The sequence below is a fragment of the Chiloscyllium punctatum genome, chromosome 3, assembly GCF_047496795.1.
Source record: "Chiloscyllium punctatum isolate Juve2018m chromosome 3, sChiPun1.3, whole genome shotgun sequence".
NCBI classification, from domain to species: Eukaryota; Metazoa; Chordata; class Chondrichthyes; order Orectolobiformes; family Hemiscylliidae; genus Chiloscyllium; species Chiloscyllium punctatum.
The window spans coordinates 106,891,425-106,916,013 of NC_092741.1; the positions used below are offsets into that span (position 1 = coordinate 106,891,425).

The 24,589-nt window shown below is 40.4% G+C and overlaps 1 protein-coding gene across 5 annotated transcripts in view; it reads right to left on the reverse strand.

Moving 5' to 3' along the window:
• LOC140463703 (uncharacterized) overlaps nt 1-24,589 on the reverse strand; it is a 438,200-nt gene that overhangs the window by 76,924 nt on the left and 336,687 nt on the right. For 4 of the 5 annotated variants that reach the window (XM_072558071.1, XM_072558067.1, XM_072558054.1 and 1 more), the window contains 10 exons: nt 24,451-24,495; nt 24,308-24,361; nt 15,778-15,819; nt 10,466-10,582; nt 8,462-8,515; nt 5,919-5,972; nt 5,557-5,610; nt 3,395-3,448; nt 2,416-2,469; nt 1,086-1,136 (listed from right to left, as the gene is read on the reverse strand). In XM_072558071.1, the coding sequence (XP_072414172.1) occupies nt 1,086-1,136; nt 2,416-2,469; nt 3,395-3,448; nt 5,557-5,610; nt 5,919-5,972; nt 8,462-8,515; nt 10,466-10,582; nt 15,778-15,819; nt 24,308-24,361; nt 24,451-24,495 (579 nt within the window). The remainder of the gene's footprint in view (nt 1-1,085; nt 1,137-2,415; nt 2,470-3,394; nt 3,449-5,556; nt 5,611-5,918; nt 5,973-8,461; nt 8,516-10,465; nt 10,583-15,777; nt 15,820-24,307; nt 24,362-24,450; nt 24,496-24,589) is intronic. The other variant, XM_072558062.1, reaches the window with a different exon arrangement.

The window sequence follows — 24,589 nt, forward strand, 5'->3', positions numbered from 1 at the left end:
AAAACCATTGTGAGGACAGGAACTTTCAAACATGTGAGACAGAGCCTCAAGGGATAGTAAGCATTTGCTAACAACATGCTCAGCAATACAATTACAAATGCCTGGACTTGAACCTAGGTATCGTGGGTCAGAGGCAGGGACATTACTATTGCATTACATGAGCACTCTAGCTTCTAGTAATGAAGTGCAAGCTAAAAATGAGCATAGGCTCATTAATCAGAAAACCCAGATCAAGAGCCTTCAAGGATGCAAATTAAACTTAATAGAGGTTGAACTAAAATATCTAATCTTATAATTGGTTACTTTCTACAAACATTCACTAGTCTGAGAGGTTCTCTTACCAAATTTAATGACATTAATAAAATATATACTTATACTTAAGTACATATGAATTAAGAGCACATAGTACTTAAGGTTGAGCCATTGACTTTATTCACGGTGAAGTTAGACAGATTGTTTAAAATTTAAGAAGGTCACGGGTTATAAGTCAGACAGAAAATATGAATTAGAAGTTGGACATTCTTCCCTCATGCCTGTTCTGCCATTCAATTAGAATGTGGCTGGTCTGAATACTTCACCTTCCTTCTTACCCCCTTGCTTGTCAAGAACTTACCTATCTTGGCCATAAAAATATTTAAAAGTTCTGCTTTCACTGGATTTTGAGGAAGAAATTTTCAATGACCTTAGTAGATACTAAATTAAGTGTAAGAACACATTGTACATCCACATGTTATCACGTGAAAATGAAAGAAAGAAAAGACTAAATCAAAACAGTTCAGGTGAAGGACCTTTCTTGCGAACTGAATGGAGATGGAAAGGTAACAAATGAACCTGGGGTTAGGAGGAAGAGCTATTGGGAAGGTCTGTGAAAGGTTGGAGGATAGGAGAGATTAAAATACAAAAGGTAAATGGTTAGCTGTAATAAATAAACAAAAGATTTGTCCAGAGTGTGTGTAAAACAGAATACTGTAGTGAACACTTGTGTCCCAAAGCAAAGACATGAAAAACAAATTTTAACATAGCTCAGATCTCTCAATAGACACAAAGTGAACACGTTGCATAAGAAGATATGTATAAAATTGTACCTGTATCTTGTATATGCTGCTCATTCCATTTCTTTCATAGGTAGCAATTCTCTGTAGACAGTTAGATTGTAAGATCAGGTTGAATTCTCACAAATATTAAACCTACTGCTCACATGAATATGACAATTTAGTCCTTTAATGTTTAATTCTGAGGAAATGTATTATTTCAGATTGAGGGAGTTTTCTCACCTCAGTTATCAGTCTGTTAGGTTTCTTGGGGGCCTTGTTTGATGAGTTGAGGAGGGCAAGGAGGTGAGTTTCAATTTGTAAATCACTAAAATCAAACATCTTAATCCTGAGTCCAATACAGGTGGACATTATAGGCTTTGTTTTTATTTGGGAGCACATTTTTGGGATTCTGGGGATTTTGATCTGGATCAGGTGCAATACATTTCATTCAGCAATTTGGTCACTTTTGTATTGAGGCTGCTGACCTTCTGAGGTACTGCTTCCTCTCTTCTGGTAGATAGAAGCAGATCCCATCATGTATACCATCTACATTTTGTCAACTTACCACCTTCAGGCTACTCCCTCCTACTAACAGTTTTCAACACCACTAATTCAGCGCTGACCTCTCTGCAAACCCAGCATGGGCTAATACATTTGAAAATTGCATTCCTTGAACAATGCAGATGTAGTACCAGGTGAGCATCTGGAAATGATCCAGATGTTGGATCGCAGATCCTGAAAATCAAGCCCTAACTATTGGCCTCTTGGGGAATTGTGGGAAATCGGGTGGGCAGGTGGAAAGCAGAGTTGAGTTAGAAGATCAGCCATGACTATGTTGCATGGTGGAGCAGTTCAATGAGTCATATGGTTAACTTCATTTCCTATTTCGTGGGACTTAGGTGCTTAGAGATCTGAGTAATCAAAATAATTGTAGTTTTGAGGAATCTAAAGTCTGAGGCAAGGCCAAGTAACAAACGGACTGCTGAGGATCATTTTCCAGGGAAGCTTAAGGTTTGAGATATATGAATGGATTCAAAAGGGTACTGAAAAAAAAGAAATCATTGGGATTCAAAGGAAACCAAATCAACTTGATCCAATATGATCTTTCTTCAAATTCTGAATTTGTCTTTAAGTTAAGGGCGAAAGTGATGATTCCAGATGCTGGAGATCAGAGTTGAGATTAGAGTGGTACTAGAAAAGCACAGCAGGTCAGGCAGCATCCGAGGAGCAGGAAAATCGATGTTCCTCATTCCTGATGAAGTGCTCCTGCCCAAAACGTCGACTTTCCTGCTCCTCTGATGCTGCCTGACCTGCTGTGCTTTTCCAGTACCACTCTAATCTTGACTTTAAGCTGTTGAGTTTAGAATGTACTGGGACTCACCTGAGGTCCAGGTGGTCCAGGTGGTCCTGGTTTTCCTGCTGTCCCTTCATTGCCCTGTGATTGACAAGAGATGTGTCAGTTTCAAAGTAAATAAAAATAACTTCAGCAATGGAGTAAATTATTGAAGCTTTATTCTTTAATGTGAAAGTGACCCTAAAATTGCCAACCCAAATGGATAATTCCATTTTCAAAATAACTCAGCTTTTTGCAGAATTACACTTTATTTTGCTCAAAAACTGCATTAATCCATGTAAAACTCTGTAAAACTATACAGAGGGTTTGTCAGTCTGACAAAGCATTGAGACACTGATAGACTTTGTACCTATTGTTTAAAAAATTAAGCTATCTTGAGAACGTAATTTAAAAGAAATTCTGGGATTTATGTATCAAAGAACAGAAACCAGCAAATCCCATTATTTTTAATCTAAGTTTTAATCTAAGATTGTCTACTGTATCACATCTCCATGACACTGGACACTTTTGACTATAAATTCTGTGAGCATGATCTTAACCTCCACAAACACCTGATGAAGTAGCAGTGCTCCGAAAGCTAGTGCTTCCAAATAAACCTGTTGGACTATAACCTAGTGTTGTGTGATTTTTAACTTTGTCCACACCAATCTAACACCAGCACCTCCATATCATGTTAAGCAAAATGTAGTTTTGATGTAGCATAATTTTGAAACCTATGTGCCTCATCTTAAAATGAAAAATATTTAACACTAATGAAGCAAAGCCAATTCTTCAGGTTGTAGAAGCAAGCTTTAAAAAGTAATAGTAAGAGCTTTTAGAACATGAAAGAGACTCATGTGGAATTCTGTATAGATTTGACTTTGGTTTTCATTTCACAGTTGACTGTAACAATTCCTGGAGACAACTTCCCACCACACTAAAAATTCTTTGATCAATGTTTAGTTTAACAATCTCTACGGGCTCAATGTTGGATTTTACGAGAAGAACAATCTTCATTTCTTTCTACCTTTTCTCCTTTAAGTCCTATGGGCCCTGTTTGTCCTGGTCTTCCTTTTAAACCCTATATATTAAAAAAAACAAAGCATGTGTTAATTCAGTTCACTTTACATTCCCAGTATTTCAACATTTTCTTATCACCCTATTTTCCTGATACTTCCATCCCCTGAGGAATTTCTGTGCCTGTTTCTCATAAAGTGTTGTGCACATATCTGTGTTTGCATATATCTGTACCTGTCTTTATGTACCAATGAGTATGTGTGTTTTGACATAGCTGTATCTGTGTGGATGTATGTTTCTTGATATTTGCATGTAGCTCTGTCTTTGTGTGAGCATGTATCTGTGTGTTTACATGTATCTGTGTTTTTTTTATTCACTCATGGGATGTGGGCATTGCTAGCTGGGCCAGCATTTATTGCCCCTCCCAAGTTGCCCTTGAAAAGGTCATGGTGAACTGCTTTGTTGAACCACTGCAGTCCATGTGCCATAGGTAGTTCCACACTAGTGAAGGAATCCCAGGATTTTGACCCAGCGACATTGAAGGTACTGTGATGTATTTCCAGATCAGGATGGTGAGAGGCTTGGAATGGAACTTGCAGGGGTGCTGATTCCTGTATTTGCTGTATTTGTTGTCCTTCTATGTGGTAGAGGTTGTGATTATGGAAAGTACTGTCTAAGTAGTCTTGGTGAATTTCTACAGTAAATCTTATAGATAGTCGACACTGCCGCTACTTAATATCAGTGGTAGATAGAGTAGATGTTTGTGGTGCCAATCAAGTGGGATGCTCTATCTTGGATGGTGTCAAGCTTCTTACATTTGTTTGAGACGCCCTCACTCAGACAAGAGGGAAGTTTCCATCCCATTCCTGACTTAGGCCTTGTAGATGCTGGATTGATTTTGGAGAATTAGGAAGTCAATTACTTGTTGCAGGATTCCTAGCCTCTGTTCAGCTCTTTCAGCCACTTATTTACATGGCTAGTACAGTTGCGTTTCTGGGGTCAATGGTAGTCCTCAGGGTGTTGATGGTGGGGGATTTCAGCGATGGTAATGCCATTGAATGTCAAATGGCTGGTGGTTAGATTGTTGCTTATTGGAGATGGTCATTGCCTGGTATTTGTGTAGCATGAATGTTATGTTATAAACCTGGCTATTGTCCAGGCCTTGCTGCATTTGGAAATGGACTGCCTCAGTATCTGAGGAGTCACTTTATTTTTTTTAGATTAGATTACTTACAGTGTGGAAACATGCCCTTCGGCCCAACAAGTCCACACCAACCCTCCAAAGAGCAACCCACCCAGACCCATTCCCCTATATTTACCCCTTCACCTAACACTACAGGCAATTTAGCACGTCAATTTATTGTCTCACAAAAGCTTCTTATATTAACTGAATAAGTGGAGTGTTGAGACTTTTCTGTTCACCTTAATGGCACATTGATGAAAGTTGGACCTTAATCAAAACTGATGGTTTCCTGCTTAACAAGGGGGTCTTGAGGTGCAAAACTGGTGTTTCTACCTCTGAGCCAGGAGGTCCATGTTCAAACCAAACCTGCTCCAGAGGTATGTCATAACATTTTCCACCAAGTTAGTTTCAAACAAAGTATCCATCTTGATAAGGAATCATCTGGGAAGTAGAGATATGTGAGATAGTCAGGTTACAGAAAGGTTTACCAGAAAGTTATTGGAAACTAAACAGTCAGAACAGGGTCTAACAGACGCCAATGAGAGATTACACTTTCTGTAGAGAGGAGTGAAAACTTAGAATTGACTTTCAAATGATGTTGAAAGTGACGACCCTGAAATCATTTAAGGAACATCTAATTCCAGCAGGTAAAGTCAGAATTTTGGACTATTCTGGAATAAAGGTGGATTTGAGGCAGATCACCACTTGAAATGTTGTATCGGCAAATGCAGCTCCTGCTTCTTGTACTCTTGTATTTTAAGGGGAGCTGAATGGTATTGTTTGTGTGTAAGTGCTTGCCAGTTGCCCTGTCAAACAGCTTCATCAAAGTCTGGTGAGCACAGCACCATTGTATTGCAAAGGCTTCCAATCTTTGTAAATTTGCATGGAAGTAGGAGAAAGGCTAAGAAACAAATGTATCCAGAAAGGGAGTGACTGAATGAAACAAAACAAACCCTTTCTATGACTGTATTACCCAGACTGTTACATACCACAGGTCCTGGCGAGCCTGGAGGTCCTGGAGGTCCCGGTACACCAGGCTGTGCCTGAGAATCAGAATAAAAACTTCTGTTTTAAACCTAAAACATAATTTCTAATGATAACAAGCAGTTTTAAAATGTATAGACAATGACATACCTGAAAAAAAGTCACATAGTTATGCAATGGGCCTCGTTATGCAATGGATTATATTCAACACTCATCATTCCACATAGCTGGATATACGGTTTATTCTGAACTTGGCTTTGTTTATTTCAGCACAGAGATGGACCAGGCAACTCATTTCATTTATGCCAGCATCTCACAATGCAGCATCTGAAGCATCTAAACAGACTTAGGATCATTAAGCACTTACTCTGTCTCCTTTTTCTCCTACAAGCCCAGGGAATCCTCGTTCACCTTTGTTTCCCTGTGAAAGCAAATGGTGAATTCATTTAAACACTGATTTCAGAGGTAGATCTGATGTCAACAGCATTTTCTTGAGAACAGATGTTCAGCTACCTGGCCTGTACCTTCCTGCTTTCTGTCCCTCTCCTTTCTTGAATAAAGAAATACATTCATTATTTTCCAGTTCAATGGGACTTTGCTAGAATCTTGGGATTTGGCAAAGTTAAAGCCATTGCATCTATTGCTTCAGAAGTCATGTCATTTAAGACCCTCGGATAAAGCCCATCAGGGCCTGGGAGCCTGTCAGCTTTCAATTCTAATAATGTTCTCAGTCCCTTTACTGTGGTGAATATAATTGTTTTAATTTATCTCCTGGTTTTTACTTGCTCCCTAACCCAATTCACAATTATTTCTGGGATGTTATTTGTACAATGAAAACAGATGTAAAATATCATCCACCATTAGCACTGCTGCCTCACAGCGCCAGAGACCTGGGTTCAATTCCCACCTCAGGCATCTGTCTGTGTGGAGTTTGCACATTCTCCCCGTGTTTGCGTGGGTTTCCTCCGGGTGCTCCGGTTTCCTCCCACAGTCCAAAGATGTGCAGGTCAGGTGAATTGGCCAATCTAAATTGCCCGTAGTGTTAGGTAAGGGGTAAATGTAGGGGTATGGGTGGGTTGCGCTTCGGCGGGGCGGTGTGGACTTGTTGGGCCGAAGGGCCTGTTTCCACACTGTAAGTAATCTAAAAAAAAAATTATCTTATTTTCCACAATTAACTTCCTGACTTGGCCTCTCTAAAGCCTCTGTTCCTTTTTAAACACCTGTAAAATGTCTTACTATCTGATTATATATTTCCAGCTGGTTTTCTATAATATTTTAAATTCTCCTTAATTTTTCTGATTATTCTTTGGTATATTTTACATCCTGACTAATCTTCTGAAGCTAATTTCTGTGGTCACTTTAACAGCAAAGAGGTTAAGAGCATATCATACTACAGCAGACTGCTTAGACCCTCAAACCTTTCCTGGTGATATATAATCTTGTCCTTGCCCTCGTTTGAAATATGCCAGGGACGTCTTGACTGATAGGATCCTCCAAACTGTTTGAGACTCCTTTCCCTTGCTACTTCCTAAAATTTCAACCTGCTCCTTGCCATTAATTATAGACTAATAGGTTTCAGAGATTTCATGTGGAAGGCATTAACTGGTGATTCACTTGAGTCTCTATAAATAGACAAGATCGAAATTGTAGTTGTTGGGTTAGGATGTGTGCTTGTAATATGTACCTCTGCAAATAAATATTTAGGGACCTGTGTGTAAACACTGACTCCAGTTCCATCCTTTGCCATCTGGCATCCCACAATAGAAACTTGGCAAGGTTTTTCAGGGTGCTGTGGCTTCCCTTCCTCTAACTGTTCTTCAATGTAAAAATATGAGGAAAGCTGTACTCACAATAAATGAATTTTTAAGGTGGATAAGTGGGATAAAATATCAGAAAGGAGTGAAATAGGAGCTCAGAAGTGGCTGGGAATAGCACCACACAAAATGCTTCATAGAACTTAATGACTCTGAAAATGCAAATTCCAGTCATTCAAGTCAATTTGTGAAACTGGCACTATACATATTGCCACTGGGTGTGACTTCTAAGACGTTTAGCTAAAACCTGTATCCAGATCCACATTGACCCCTAGTTGAATTTATTAATGAGGAACCCACAATGTTTTTATGATGGGAAGGGTTGTAATATATTTGCTAATTCTGAGCAGGCAGTTTGGTTGACCACTCAGTTAAAATTGGGGCTTGTTAACAGGTATCAAATACATTGGCCTGTTTTGGTTGATGAGCCCCTTGTTGTATCAAAATTGGAGTCCTGCGAATAAATAGTTGCAACTGGTTGGAATCTTCATTGACTACCTCTTTGCGTGCAAGCATTGAAAACCCTTTACCAACTGAAGTGTGGAATTATTTCTGTGGGCATGAGAGCCCCAAGTGGTGGGGCTCACTTGTTACTGGGACAAATTACTGGTTAGTGTTTTTGGCCGATACAAAGATCAAACTGATTGCTATGAGAGATTATCCCTTTGGAAAAAATGGTCATTAACCTCAAATTGTGATTTTCAGGGTCATCTTGCTATAATCTCCAATGTTTCTCTAATTCTGGCTTCTAGTGTATCTATAGGCTAGGTCACTCCACCTATTGCAGTCACATTTTTCACTGCCTATGCAAGGTCTGGAATTTTCTCCCTAAACCTCACAAGCTCTCTTGCCTCTTACAAGGCAAACCAATGTAAACGCAAACCTTTGACCAACTTTCACTCACATGTACTAAACGAGACTCCCAGTAATTTTGCTCAATAACACTCCTGGGAGGTGCGCTGGGATGCCAAAGGCCAGTGGAAATTCAAATGATTACATTGCAAAACTTTATCTACCTGTACTTTGTTTTCCGCCTTGTCTTATTATTAAAAAATGGAAAGTTGAAACATTGTGTTAAGAAGAGTATCATACAGACCTTTTGTCCATCTAATCCAGGAATTCCAGGTGGCCCCCTTGGTCCTGGGTCACCCTATGAGAAAATAATTGCAACATTCATTCAAAAGACAAAGATGTACATTTAAGCTGTATTGGATGAATGTACAGGCTATGTACACAGTGGGAATATCCATCTTGTCATTGATTGATATTCTCTTTTGAGAGGGAACAATCAGAGACTTAACCCTCATATCAGCCCTTGTATCAATCATGCCTTCCAAGTGCCAAGCTCACCTCCTACGATACCCATTCCTGCAAAAATGATCACTCCTACTCATTCATTTAACCCTTCACTTCCAGAATTCCAACTGTGCAGCCTTCAAAATTGACTTGCTCTATCAGCATTACATGTGACGCCCTCAAGTCTAATAAATTGTCACACCCTGATTGTTCCCCCATTGCACTCCATATCTGTGTTTCAATGAATGCATCAATGAATGTGTACCACCAAATCTGACTTGTCTGTGTAAAGCACTGTTGACTCTTTTCTTCATCTGCATAATCTGCTCACTATTCCAGAATTATCCTGGAATGTAAATGTAATCCTAGGGATTGCTTTTTTGCTAACATTGGGATCATGTGATCAACTACCTCTTCCACTTCCCTCCCATTCCACTAACCTACTGGGCCAACCACCCTTAAAAGGTACCTCACTTAACCCTGAGCTTACATCTTTGTCAGATTTCTCTCCAATCTCTCCTCATGACCTCCCTCATTTCATCTTGTCCATGAGCCCTCTTGTTCCCTGACTGTATTCTCAATAACAATTAAGCATGTCAATATACAACTTTGACATTAATCCCTTTACCACCTAGCTTTCCCTCCTATTGCCCATGTTGGTGACATTGGTAATAATTCTTTTTCATTAGTTGTTAGCCCTCTCTCCTTTATATTTAATATAATTTTTTTATTTTACTTTTTAAAAGCTTTAAGGGCATTGGGGCAAAGATGGGAATGTGCATTGAGATGCAAGATCCACCATGATCCTATTGAAAGGCAAAGCTGGCTCAAAGGGCTGAATAGCCTACTCCTGCTCCAATTCTCTATCTTTCTAAGTTTTCTGCTCCTGCACTGCTACCTTGGTATGGCCCTAGGATACATATCCTGGATATTCATGAAATCGTCTATTTCTCATTCATATAAATTGAAATCTCCAATGTAATATCCATTTAAATGAAAAAATAATTAAGGACAAAGCATTCACAATGGCAGGAAGTCAGTAAACAGATGTAATCAGGGCAGTGGAAACAGATTAAATTCCAAACAGGAAGAAAAGGCTTAATGTGAATGAGCAGACTTGGTTGTTTTTTTTAAATTAATCCATAGGATGTGGGTGTTGCTGGCTGGCAAGCCATCCAAAATTGCACTGAAGAACATGGTGATGCATTGACTTATAAACCTCTACCGTCCATTTGGATTAGGTAGATCCACAATGCCATCAGGGATGGAGTTCCAAGGTCTTGATCCAGTGACACTGAAGGAACAGTGATATATTTCAAATTAGGATGGTTAGTGGCTTGGAGGGAAAATTTCAGCTGGTGGGTTCTCTGTAACAGTGGTCCTTGTCCAATCAGTTGAAAGAGGATATGGATTTGGTATGTGCTATTTCTTTTGCATTCAAAGAGCTGGCAAAGCTACAAGAGACCAAGTAGACTCCAATGTTGTATGATTCTATGATGAACCGAGTGAAACCTTGCAAGTATGCTACCTGGAATCATCAAAATTCCCAGCAACCTTTGGCTAAAAGGAAGGCAAGTCAAAACTACTATAATAGTTTGATTTAGTGACAGACTTTCATGAGCTGTGGAGTCCTGGACAAGTATGTACCACATTTGCTTAATTGTCTGGTTGTAGCCAATTTGTTAATTGATCTGCCAGAATGGACTTCCACTCACATACAAGTAAGTATTTGTATCATTTGGAAACTACCCATATCAACAAGAATGAACCATATTTGTTAGCTTAATTCTAAATGTCCCTTTACCTGTCTGCCATCACGCCCATCAGCTCCGGGAATCCCAGATACACCTCGGTCACCTTTCATTCCAGGTAATCCTGAGAAGCCTCCATGGCTGCTGGTCAGGCAACTACTGCAAGCATTCTACTCAGGGAACAAGGAAACAATGTAATGAAAAAATAATGATAGAAGATAGAAGATTTTTCAGTAAGAAGTATGCACTCTAAGAGGATTGTACATTCAGGGTACACCTGATTCACAATCCTTTGAGAGAAGAAATTTCTCATTTCAGTCCTAAATGATCAACCACTATTGTGCCTCATGTTTTAGAATCCTCAACCAATGGAATCGATCTCTCAGGCCCTTCAGAATCTAATATTTTGAATTGAGGTTGCCCCTCGTTTTGAACTCCAGAGAAGACAAACTCAATTTATTCAGCCTCTCATCATAGAATATCCCAGGGATTAATCTAGTAAACCTTTGCTGCACTATCTCCAATATAAAAATGCTCCTTAAATAAATAAACCAAAACTGCACATAGTTTTCTGGGAATTGTCTCACTAATGCCTTGTACATTATAGCAAGATTTCTTTATTCCTGTGCTCCCATCCAATTGCAATAAGGATTAACCTTGTTTTCTTAATTGCTTGCTGTATCTGCATACTGACTTTCTTGATTGTATTCGAGAACAGAGAGCAAGTGTTCGTGGCTGCAGAGTTGGTGTAGGAGGGAGGGCTTCAGATATGTGGATAATTGGGTTAACTTCTGGACATGTACAAGGAGGATGGGTTGCAAATGAACTGGAGGGATACCAATATCCTGGGTAGGAGGTTTGCTAGAACTCTTTGGGAGGGTTTAACCAAGTTGGCCAATGGGATTGAAACCAGAGCTACAGATCAGAAGATGAGTAGCTGGTTTACAAGCAGATACAGTGTGCAGAGGAAGGATAGGCAGTTGATAGGGCAGATTTTCAGTCAGTGTGATGGATTAAAATGTGTCTACTTTTACAGAAAAAGTGTCAAGAATAAGGGTGATGAACTTGGAGCATGGATCAGTACTTGGAGCTACGATATTGTGGCCATTACAGGGACTTGGATATCACAGGGGTAGGAATGGTTGTTGGATGTTTTGGGTTTAAATGTTTCAAAGGTGAGGGAGGTAAAAGAGGTGGGGGAGTGGTTTTGCTAATCAGGGATAGTATCACAGCTGTAGAAAGGGAGGTGGTTGAGGAGAGTTTGTCCCTTGAGTCATAGAGTCATAAAGGTGTACAGCACAGAAACAGAAGTCAGAAACAAAAAAGGAGCAATCACTTTATTGGGAGTTTTCAACACACATCCCTATGACAACAGAGGAGCAGATTGGGAGGCAGATTTTGGAAAGGTGCAGAATTAACAGTGTTGTTGTGATGGGTGACTTCAAATTTCCTAATATTGATGGGAACTTCCTTAGTGCAAATAGTTTGGATGGAGCAGAGTTTGTCAGGTGTGTCCAGAAAGGATTCCTGATTCATTATGTAGATAGGCTGACTAGAGGGAAGGTCATATTGGATTTGGTGCGTGGCAATGACCCAGTTTGGTGTCAGATCTCTCGGTTGGAGAGCATTTCAGTTACTAGTGGTGTACCGCAAAGATCTGTTTTGAGTCCACTGTTGTTTATCATTTTTATACCAACTGGATGAGGGTGTAAAGGATGGGTTAGTAAATTTCTGGATGACTCTAAGGTTGGTAGAGTTGTGGATAGTGCAGAAGGATGTTGTAGGTTACAGAGGGACATAGATAAGCTGCAGAGCTGGTCTGAGAGATGGCAAATGCAGTTTAATGTGGAAAGGTGTGAGGTGATTCATTTTGGAAGGAGCAATAGGAATAAGGAGTATTGGGCCAACGGTAAGATTCTTGATAGTGTAGATGCGCAGAGGGATCATGGTGTCCATGTACATAGACCCTGAAAGTTGCCACCCAGATTGATAGGGCTGTTAAGAATGTATACAATGTGTTAGCTTTTATTAGTAGAGGGATTGAGTTTCAGAACCATGAGACCATGCTACAGCTGTACAAAACTCTGGTGCAGCCACACTTGGAGTATTGCGTACAGTTCTGATTGCCACCTTATAGGAAGGATGTGGAAGCTTTGGAAAGGTTTCAGAGGAGATTTACTAGGATGTTACCTGGTATGGAGGGAAAGTCTTATGAGGAAAGGCTGAGGGACTTGAGGCTGTTTACATTAGAGAGAAGGTTGAGAGGTGACTTAATTGAGACATATAATCAGAGGGTTAGATAGGGTGGACAGTGAGAGCCTTTTTCCTCGATGTTGATAGGTAGCATGAGGGGGCATAGCTTTAAATTGAGGGGTGATAGATATAGGACAGATACCAGAAGTAGTTTCTTTACTCAGAGAGTAGTAGGGCATGGAACGCACCACCTGAAATTCGCCAACGCTAAGGGCATTTAAATGGTCATTGGGCAAAGATATGGACAAAAATGGAATAGTGTAGGTTAGATGGGCTTCAGATTGGTTTCACAGCTCGGCGCAACATTGAGGGCTAAAGGGTCTGTACTGCATTGTAATGTTCTATGCTTTATGTTCTATAACTTCCTGATCTTTACTATACTCATGGAGAGGGATAGGAGCAGATGATATGGAAAAGTATTTATGAGGAGGGGAAAATTAAATTGCTATTAGCCAGGAACAGTGGAGCATAAATTGGGAGCAGATATTCTCAGAGAAGTGAATAACTGAAATGAGATTATTTAGAGAGCACTTGCTGTGAGTGCTGCATTGGTTTGTCCCACTGAGGCAAGAAAGGGATGGTCAGGTGAAGGAACCTTGGATGGCAAGAGATGTGGAACATCCAGTCAAGAGGAAGATGGTAGATTACTTAAAGTTGAGGAAGCAAGGAGCAAGCAGGACTCTAAAGAGTTATAAGGTAGCTAGGAAGGAACCACAGAATGGACTTAGGAGAACTAGAAGGGGGCATGAAAAGGTCTTGGTGGGTAGGATTAAGGAAAAACCTAAGGCATTCTACACTTCTGTGAGGAACAAGAAAATGTCCAGAATGAAGGTAGGGATGATCAGGGATAGTGGAGGGAACTTGTGCCTCAAGTCGGAGGAGGTAGGGGAGGTCCTTAATGAATACTTTGCTTCAGTATTCACTAGCAACAGGGATCTTGTCGTTTGTGAGGACAGAGTGAAACAGGCTGTATGCTTGAGCAGGTTGATGTTAAGAAGGAAGACGTACTGGAAATTTTGATAAGCATGAGGATAGATAAGGTCCCTGGGCCAGATGGATATACCCAAGGTTACTATGGGAAGCGAGGTAAGAGATTGCTGCACCTTTGGCAATGATTTTTGTACCCTCACTGTCCACCAGATGATTGGATGGTGGCAAATGTTATTCCCTTGTTAAAAAAATGGAATATGGATAACCCTGGGAAATACAAACCAGTCAGTCTTATGTTGGTGGTGGACAAATTATTGGAGAGGATTATGAGAGACAGTATTTATGGTTATTTGGAAAAGCATAGCTTGATTAGAGACAGTCAGCATGGCTTTGCGAGGGGTAGCTCAGCCTCACAAACCTTATTCAATTCTTTGAGGATGTGACAAAACACATGGATGAAGGTAGAACAGTGGATGTGGTGTGTATGGATTTTAGCAAGGCATTTGATAAGGTTCCCCATGGGAGGCTCATTCAGAAAGTAAGGAGGCATAGGATACAGGGAAATTTGGCTGTCTGGATACAGAATTGGGGCCCATAGAAGACCAAGGTTGGTAGTAGATGGAAAGTATTCAGGCTGGAGCTTGGTGACCAGTGGTGTTCCGCAGGGATCTGGTCTGGGATCTTTGCTCTTTGTAATTTTTATAAATGACTTGGATGAGGAAGTTGAAAGGGTGGGTTAGTGAGTTTCCCAACATCATGATGGTGGGTGGAGTTGTGGATCGTGTGGAGGACTGTTGAAAGTTGTAACCAGACATTGACAAGATGCAGATCTCGGCTGAGAACTGGAGTTCAATTTGGAAAAGTGTGAAGTCATGCATTTTGAAAGTTGAATTTGAATGCAGATTACAGGGTTAAAGTCAGGATTCTTGCCAGTGTGGAGGAACAGAGGGATTTTGGATCCATGTCTATCTAGCCCTCAAAGCTGTCATCCAAGTTGATAGGGTTTTTAAGAAGATGGATATGTGTTGGAGAATTGAGTTTAAGAGCCATGAGGTAATGTTGGAGCTCTGTAGAGCCCTGGTTTGACCACACTTGGAATATTTTGTTCAGTTCTGGTTGCCTCATTATAGGAAAGATATGGAAGCTTTAGGGAGGGTGCTGAGGAGATTTACCAGGATGCTGCCTGAACTGCAGGCATGTCTTATGAAGAAAGTTTGAGGGCACTAGGGCTTCTCTCATTGGAACAAAGAAGGATAGGAGGTGACTTGATAAAGGTGTACAAGATGATGAGTGGATAGCCAGAGACTTCTTCCCAGGGTTGAAGTGGCTATCATAAGGGGGCATAATTTTAAGGTGATTGGAGGAAGGTTTAGGGGAGATGTTAGAGGCAGGTTCTTTATACAGAGAGTGGTGGGTGTGTGGAATGCACTGCCAGCAGTGGTAGTAGAGTGAGATACAGTAGGGATTTTTAAACGACTTTTGGTTAGGCACATGGATGGCAGTAAAATGTGGGGTATATACGTTAGTTTGATCTTAGAGTAGGATAAAAGATCAACACAATATCATGGGCCAAAGGGCCTGTATTGTGCTGTACTTTTCTATGTTCTATGGTCAAGTATAAGAATACCCATTGAACATCAACATTTACTAGAAACACACATTTTAAGAAACATTCTGCTTTTCTGTTATTATGGTCCAAAATGAATAATGTTTCTGCTTCCCCATGTAATACTCCATATATCATCTAGTTGTCTATTCATTGGATCTATCCATATTTCTTTTCAATCTTTCTGGGTTCCTCATAGTTTACATTCTGCCCTGCTTTTTTTATCATGAGCAAAATTAGGCACATTAATTGATGTCACTTCATCCAAATTGCAATGATGATTGTAAAAAACATTGACTTTTGGGACCCTTTACAAATCATAGCCAGCTAACTTGAAAATGCCCATGTATGCCCACTCTCTGATTCCTGTCCATGAACCAATCCTCTATCCATGCTAAGATATCTTATCCTCAACTCCATGAGCTCTTATCTATTAAGCATTTATGTGGCATCTTTATTGAATATTGTCTGGAAAACCAGGTGAACTACATCTACTTAACAGTAGAAGTTTGAAGACTCGCCTTTCTGTGTTTTTGCCCAGTATTTTAGATCACTGCAGACATATTGCTTACTTACCTTTAGCAAGGCACCTATGTCTCCCATAAGAGGCAGTGCAGACTGAAATAAAACAGAAACACTTGGAAAAGTGAGAAAAACCATCAGGAGGACAGAAGCCCCAGTGATATGCCAATTCTCAAAATACTATTGTGAACATCTCAGCATACACTCAATAAGATAATACTACACTGTATTTCTGTACACTAAGAATGAAACAGATTTACAATATTATGTTCTCCACATGCAACTTAACAGCAAATATTACGAATTGTGGCCTGATGATCACACTTATCCTATGGGCCATTGAGCAGTTGTTGTGAATGTCCAATGTCTTAGAACAAAGAATAATACAGCACAAAAACAGACCCTTTGGCCCTCCAAGCCTGTGCTGACATATTTTGACCATCCATACTAAAACTGTCTTTACTTACAGGATCTGTATCCCTCCAATCCCTTCCTGTTCATTTTTTCATCGAGGTGTTTCTTGAACACTGTTACCGTGTCTGCTTCCATCACCTCTTCTGATAACGTGTTCCAGGCACTCACCATCCTTTGTGTCAAAAACATGCCTTGCACAGTTCTTTTAAATTTCCCTCCCTGCACCTTGAACCTGTATCCTCTTTAAATTGATCCCTCCAACCTGGGAAAAAGCCTTATACTTTCCACTCTCTCCATGCCATCTTATAAACTTGTATCAGATCGCCCTCAATCTCCTGAGTTCCAGTGCAAACAAACCCATTCTATACAACCTTTCTTCATAGCTAAAATCCCCCATACCTGGCAACATCCTGGTAAATCTTATCTGTACCCTCTCCAAAGCATCTTCTGGTAGTGTGGTGATCAGAACTGTATACAATATTACAAGTGTATTTTAACTAAAATCCTATAAAGCTGCAGTATAACTTGCCTATCCTTACACTCAATGCCCCTTCTAATGAAGTCAAGCATACCATAGACCTTTTTTGCTACCTTATCTACCTTTGCTACCACCTTCAGTAAACTGTGGACCTGTACATCCAGATCCCTCTGCATTTGAATACTCCTAAGGGTTCTGCTATTCACTGTTGTGACGATGCTGTTTTTTTTCAAGAGCGGTCCCTAAAGTCAGAGATGCTGAAATGTCTGGGCAAGAGCTTGTTTAACAATGTCGGGTGACTGGTCAGTTCTGCCAGTTCAGGCATTTTCTAGTTTCTTTTAATTGTAACAGTAAGAAGCAGCTTCGTGGAGAACGGTTCCAAGCTTCAGCAGATGGTTCTTGACTGTCTTTCCCTCTGAAATTTCTTTGCAAGTTGTTTTCTCCTACCCATTAGAACCTGAGTTTGAATTTATGTTTTGCCAAGGAGTGTGTTTATGGGATGTTGCGGGAATTGGAACAGCTGCTTGGTTAAGTTGCTATATGAAGTCGGTTAAGTTTTCAAATTGTTAAGTTTATTCTAAATTCTGTTTTCTTTTGTTCTTGTTTTAACTATAGTGTTTAAATAAATTCTATTTGCTTAAAGCCAAATGGTTTGACCAGCTGTGTCACTCCTAGAATATCCACTTCACATCTCCCTTTAAAATAAAAAAAAAATTAGCGTCTGGGCTAAAAAGTTTTTAAAACATTCTTAAAATGTTTTGATGGGGTCTGACCTGGTCCATTATACTGTACTTGACCACCTGTATTTGACTTTCCAAAATGCATCATCTCACATTTTTCTGGATTTAATTCCATTTGTCATTTTTCTGCCCATGCTTCCAACTGATCTATATCCTGCTGTATCTTGTGACAACCTCCTCACTATTCTCAACTCCACCAATCTTTGTATCATCTGCACACTTACTAATTAGACAAGCTATGTTTTCCTCCAATCATTTCTGTAGACCATGAGAAGTAATGGTCCTAGCACTGATCCCTGTGGAACACCACCAGTCACAACCCTCCATTCCGAAAAGCATCCTTCTACTGCTACCCTCTGTCTCCTAAGACTAAGCCTGTTCTGCATCCATTTTGTCAGCTTACCCTGATACCATGTGACTTCATCTTTTGTACCAGTCTACCTTGTCAAAGGCTTTACTAAGGTTCATGTTAACAACATCAACCGCTTTTCCCTCAACAATCATTTTTATCACCTCCTCAAGAAACTCGATCAATATGATCAGGCATGACCTCCCTTGCACAAAACCATGCTGTCTATCACTTAAGTCCATTTACTTCTCAACATATATTTTGTCCTTGAGAATCTTTACCAATAATTTCTCTACCACTGACGTGAGGTCGTAGACCTGAAAGTTCCTGGATTATCTCTGCTACCCTTCTTAGACAATGAGACAACATTGGCTATTCTCCAGTCCTCTGGGTCCTCACCTGTGGCCAAGGAGGATACAAAAATGTTTGTCAATGCTCCAGCAATTTGTTCTCTTGCCTCCCTCAATATTCTGGGATAGATCGTATCAAGACCCAGGGACTTATCTATCTTAATACTTTTTAAGACGGACAACACCTCTTCCTTTTTAATAGCAACTTGGCTTAGACGTTCGACACTCCCTTCCCTGAGACCATCTGACACAAATTCCTTCTCTTTGGTGAATCCTGACACAAAGTGTTCATTTAGGACCTCACCTACCTCTTCTGGTTCCACAAAAAGATTCTCTCTTTTGTCCTTGAGTGGGCCAATCCTTTCCCTGGCGACCTCTTACTTTTTATATATGTATAAGAAGTCTTGGGATTCTCCTTAACTCTGTTTGCTAATGACTTTTCATGATCCCTTTTAGCCCTTCCAATTCCTTGTTTAAGTTTTTTCCTCCTTTCTTTATATACTTCAAGGGCTTCATTGGTTCTCATCCTCCTAGACCTTTTGTATACTTTTTGACCAAGGTCATAACACCCCTCATCATCCAAAGTTCACGTACCTTGTCATACCTATCCTTCATTCTGGCAGGAATGTGCTGCTCTTGAACTCTTATCAACTGCTGTTTGAAATACCACCACATATCTGATGTAGATTACCCTCAAACTGCTTGCTCCAATCAAAATTCTCCAGTTCCTGCCTAATGTTGTAGTTTGCCTTCCCCCAATTTAACATCTTCACTTGAGGATGGCTGTTTTCCTTATCCATCCATCCTTTAAATTTACCATATTATGGTCGCTACACACAAAATGCTCCCTGCACTGAAATTTCACTCACTTGGCCGGGTTCATTTCCCAAAACCAGGTCCAGTACAATCTCTTCCCTGGTTGGATTGTTTACAGACTGTGTCAAGAAATCCTCCTGAATGGTCCTTACAAATTTTGCCCCATCCAAGCCCCTAGCATAAATTGAGACCCAGGAAAATAACCCTGCTGTTTTTATATCTTTCCAAAATCTGCATACATATTCTCTCCACTATCTCTTGCTCGCTGTTGGGAAGCCAATAGTATACCCCCAGCATTGGGATTTCATCTTTCCTATTCCTGAGTTCTACCCATTCTGCCTCGCTGCACGAATCCTCTGATGTATCCTTCCCCAGTACAGCTGTGAGATACTCCTTTACCAGTAACGCAACTCCCCCACCCCATTTACATCCCTTTCTATCATACCTGAAACATCTAAATCCTGGGGCATTTAGCTGCCAGTCCTGTCCCTCTTTAGCCAAGTCACCCTATTCACAATAATATCATAGTTCCAAGTACTAACCAAGCTCTAAGTTCATCTCCCTTGCCTATTATACTTCTTTCAGACCACCTCCCCTGCTCTTTTCAGCAGCATTTTGCTGCCTGTTCTTATTCTTAGTCACGTTTGCCTTGATTCCTATCGCCCCCACAAGCTCTGCATTTACTGCCCTACTCCTCTGGTTCCCAGCCCCTTGCCATACTGGTTTAAACCCACCCAACCACTCTAGCAAGTACCCCCTCAACCATCCTGCCAAAGGACATCAGTCCCAGTCCTGCCCAGGCTTACTCCCTCTAGTTTGTACAGGTCCTACCTCCCCTAGAACCGGTTCTGATGTCCCATGAATCTGAAACCCTCCCCATCACACCATCTTTTAAGCCACATGTTCCTCCTATATATCCTACTGTTTCTACTCTGACTAGCTTGTGGTACTGGTAGTATCTACCTTTGAGTTCCTACATTTCAACTTTCTTCCTAGTTCTCTATGTTCTGCTTTTAGGACCTCATCACTTTTTTTTAAACGTACGTCGTTCATGCCAAATTGTAGCATGACGACTGGCTGTTCGCCCTCTCCCCCCAGAATGTCCTGCAACCACTCCAAGACATCCATCACCCAAGCACTAGGGAGGCAATACACCATCCTGGACTCTTGTTTGCAGCCACAAAAACGCCTATCTATTCCCCTTACAATTGAATCCCCTGTAACTACAGCATTTCTATGGCTATTTCTCTGTCCCTCTGCAGCAGAGCCAACCATGGCGCTATGAATTTAGCTGCTGCTATTATCCTCTGAGAGTCCATTCCCCTCAACAGTATCCAAAACTGTATATCCGCTTTGCAGGGGAATAACCACAGGAAATTCCTGCACTGCCTGCTTAGCCCTTTCTGCTCTACCGGTTGGCCACCCATTCCCTTCCTGCCTGTGGATTCTGAGTCTATGGTATGACTACCTTTCTGTATGTTTTATCCATGATACTCTCCACCTCGCGAATGCTCCACGGTATCCCCAGATGCCGCTCCAACTCCAAAATTCAGGCTTCTATGTGCTGCGGTTTGTAATACTTCTTGCACACATGCAGGACCCGGGTACTGGAAACGTGCCCAGCTTCCCACATCGAGCAAGCATACTGGGTGCCAGTTTTCACTAAAATAGTAATTAAGGTGTAATTTGCCTATCATAAACCAAATCTATACAGCAAAGAAAAACTTACACAAAATGATATTGTTACCTCTGTTTTATAAACAACCTGAAAGCATTAAATTATCCAGTGTCTTTCATGCCATTGTGACAATAGTTGCTATACTTGTCGAGTCTGCAACAATGGCTATGCTATATGCAAGCTAATCATTATATCAATCACTATAAAATGCCAATATTAAAGTGGCCAAAACACATGATGGGAAATTCAAAAACAATCTGATGCACACCAGTCTGACAATGCAAAGTGACCATGAAACCTAACAACTTGTTTAGAAAATCCATATTGTTACTAATATTCTTTGAGGAAAAGACTCTGTGATTGTCTCTCTATGCTGCTTGACAATTGATTGCAATTTTCACTTCATGCTTGACCTGAATGCCTTCAAGGTAGCTAAGGACAGGAAACTGGGAAATGATTTCTTTTCCAATCCTGATGGCAGCTTGATTGAAAGTTCAACAGTTTCTACTGTAAATGTCAACAGCACCTTTTAGACTATAAGTCCATAAGGTATAGGAGCAGAATTAGGCCATTCAGTGCATTGTGCCTGCTTTGCTATTTGATCATGGCTGATATATTTCTCAACTCTATTATCTTGCCTTTTCTCCATAACCTTTGATCCGCTTCCTAATCAAAAGCCTATTGATCTCTTCTTTAAATACACTCAATGACTTTGCTCTATAGCCCTCTGAGGCAATTCAGTTCCACAGATTCACTATCCTCTGGCTGAATTTTTCTTCATCTTAATTCTAAAGAGTTGCCCCTTGACTCTGAGGACTGTGCCCTCGGGTCCTAGCCTTTCCTACTAATAGAAACATCTTCTCCATATTCACTCTATCCAAGTTTCTCAGTACTCTGTAAGTTTCAATGAAACCCTTTCTCATCTTTCTAAACTCCATTAAGTGCAGACCCAGAGTTCTCAACTATTCCTCATATGAAAAGCTCTTCATATCTGGGATTATTCTTGTCAACCTCCTTTGCCCCCCTTCAATGCCAGCATATCCTTCCTTAAATATGGGACCCCAACTGCTCACAATATTCCAAGTATGGTCTGACCAGAGCCTCAGCAGTACGTCTTTACTCTTGTACTTAGCTATCTTGAAATGAGTACTAACATTGTATTTGCTGAAAATGTGTTGCTGGAAAATCACAGCAGGTTAGGCAGCATCCAAGGAGCAGGAGAATCGATGTTTTGGGCATAAGCCCTTCTTCAGCCTCTTCAGCCTCCAGCATCTGCAGTCCTCACTTTCTCCCCTAACATTGTATTTGCCTTTTTAGCTGCTAATTGAGCCTGAATTTTAACCGTAAGAGAATCCTGAACTAGACTCATAAAATGCTTTGTGCTTCAGATTTCTGAAACATTTTTCTCATTTAGAAAAAAGTTCACATTTCCATTCTTCCTACGAAAGTGTATAACCTCACACTTTCTCACCTTGTATTCCATTTGCCAATTCTTTGCCCATTCTTCTAACCTTTTCAAGTCCTTCTGTGGTGACGCTGTTACTTTAAAAAGGTTATTTTCTCCTGGGTTTTTTGAAGAGAGGTTGTAAAGGCAGAGGTGTTGAAGTGGCTATGGGAGCTGGCCAAAACCAATAACTTCAAATTTATTTTTAAAAACAGTTTAAAGTGGAAGGGGAGTGGCCAGTTCTTCCAGATCAGGCTTCCTAGTCTTTTGTTTTAGCTGGAGAAGAGAGAAGCTGTTTGGGTCCCAAAAGAGGTGGAGCTTCAGTAGATGATTCTGAATTTTCTCTAAGATCTCTCTTGATGTTGAACGGCATCTAAGAATCTGTGTTTGAATTTATCTTTTTGCCAAAGGGTGTGTTGATGGAATGTTGCTATAATCGAACTGTTAATTGGTAATAGGTACTGCATTTATCATTCAGCTAAGTTTTCCAAAAGTTAAGGTAAACTAAATTCCTCTTTCTTTCGTTTGTATTTTAACTATACTGTTTAAATGCATTGTGTTTTGCTTAACATTGAGTGGTTTGACCAGTTACATCACATCTGGAACACCCACTTCACCTCTACCTATGAAATAAGAAAAAAAGTAGGACATACGCTACCATCTTAAAATATTTTGAAGGGGTCTGGTCTGGTCCATAAGCCTCCCACTTCCTCAACACTACCTGTCCCTCTACCTATCTTTGCGTCATTTGGAAGCTTAGCAAACATGGTCTCAGTTCCTACACCAGATCATTAATATATAACATGAATAGTCCCAGTACTGATCCCTGCAGATCTTCATTAGTCACCAAATGCCATCTTGAAAAAATCCCTTTATCCCCACTCTCAAACTTCTGCTAGTCAACCAATCCTGTATCCATCCCAGTACATTTTCCCTAATACCATGGACTTATTGTATTTAACAGCTCCATGAGGGGCTTCTTGTTAAAGGCCTTCTGGAAATCCAAATAGATCACGTCCACTTGGTCTCCTTTGTCTAATGTGCTCACTACTTCCTCCAACCATTTAGATCACAAAGTCTGTTTTGAACAGCAACGAGAATTAGTTACGCCAATAATTTGGCTGATAAATTTCCATCATCTATTTGAAAATTTAACACAAAAGAACTATGGATGCTGTAAATCAGAAACAAAAACAGAAATTGCTGGGAAAGCTCAGTAGGTCTGGCAGCATCTGAGGAAAGAAATCAAAGTTAACTTTTGGGTTGAGTGGCTCTTCCTTAGAACTAAGGATCACTCGAGCTGAAATGTTAACTCTAATTTCTCTCTGCAGATACTGCCAAACCTGCTGAGCTTTTCCAGAAATTTCTGTTTTCGTTGTTGAAAATTTAATTCTTTCAGTTTTGTTGTGAATTAGCTTGGATCCCAACCCTCAACAGGTTTTCTGATGGTTCACAAAATATTTAGCTAAGATCTTAATGTTTAGAATATGGATACTTAACTCCAAGGTCTAGGTGAAACTCCCTCAGTGCTGGTTTTTATATTGACTAACCAATATGAGAACACTGAAATCAATTTAGCCAGCCTGCACCATTGCAGAATCATTTTACAGCCTCTCATCTCAATATGATTTCAATACATTACCTATATTCATTATAAGGAACATGTAAGAGGTGCTAAATCAAGTGCGGCCTTCGACATACCGTGAATATTGGTCTGGGATCAAGAAGGATATCAAACTAAAACAGTCCTACCCACTCTGCTACATGTACCTCTATGAGTCACAAATGTGTTGGGTTGCTGATGTAGCCAGAATGGCTGACACTTGCTTACCAAAGTGAAGCCTGGGTGGAGAACTTGGTTCTGTGGTATTCTGGTGCTGGCTGAGGGAAATGCTACAAGTATACACAGAGAGCTTATTTTAGGAGTTTTGATACTGACTGTAAGTTGGGAGATCTGCACTCAAAATCTCTGTGCCTAACATCACCAAATCAAAAAAAAATGGTTCTACCTCCTTTGAAAACAAGCATATATCAAAGGCAGGGAGAAAATACTAGGGGAAGGAATCCTAATTCAGCAATAGTCCAAAACTCAAATGCATGTTGTATCCTGTCCTAATGGTAACAGAACCTAATGGGCACAGGTGAGTCTCAGTGGGCACTTATATGCCCACAAGAAACCCATGAAAAACACAGATGGAGAACATGGTTATTTTCACCTGAAGGACAAATGAAAATAAATGATATGCTCTCCTGTCTTTATGACAAAAGCTGTACAATGGCTTCTCGAGTGTAATAAAAAAAAAGCTTTTACTTACTGGCTCCCCAGGTGGTCCTGGTTGGCCTGGCATTCCATTGCTCCCAGGAATACCCTGCAGTAAAACCAAGGATGAAATCAGAGAACTCAGAACCTTGCCACCATTTACCACAGTGCAGAGACTGATGGGTATATTGTACTTACATTAACACCTGGCCGTCCTAAAGCTCCTGGCAAACCTCGTGGACCCTGAATTGAGAGAATAAAAGAACTGCTCAACATTCTAAAACCTGTTCATTGCTCTCCTTACTAAACAGTCATTTTAGAGAGCAATTAAGAGTCA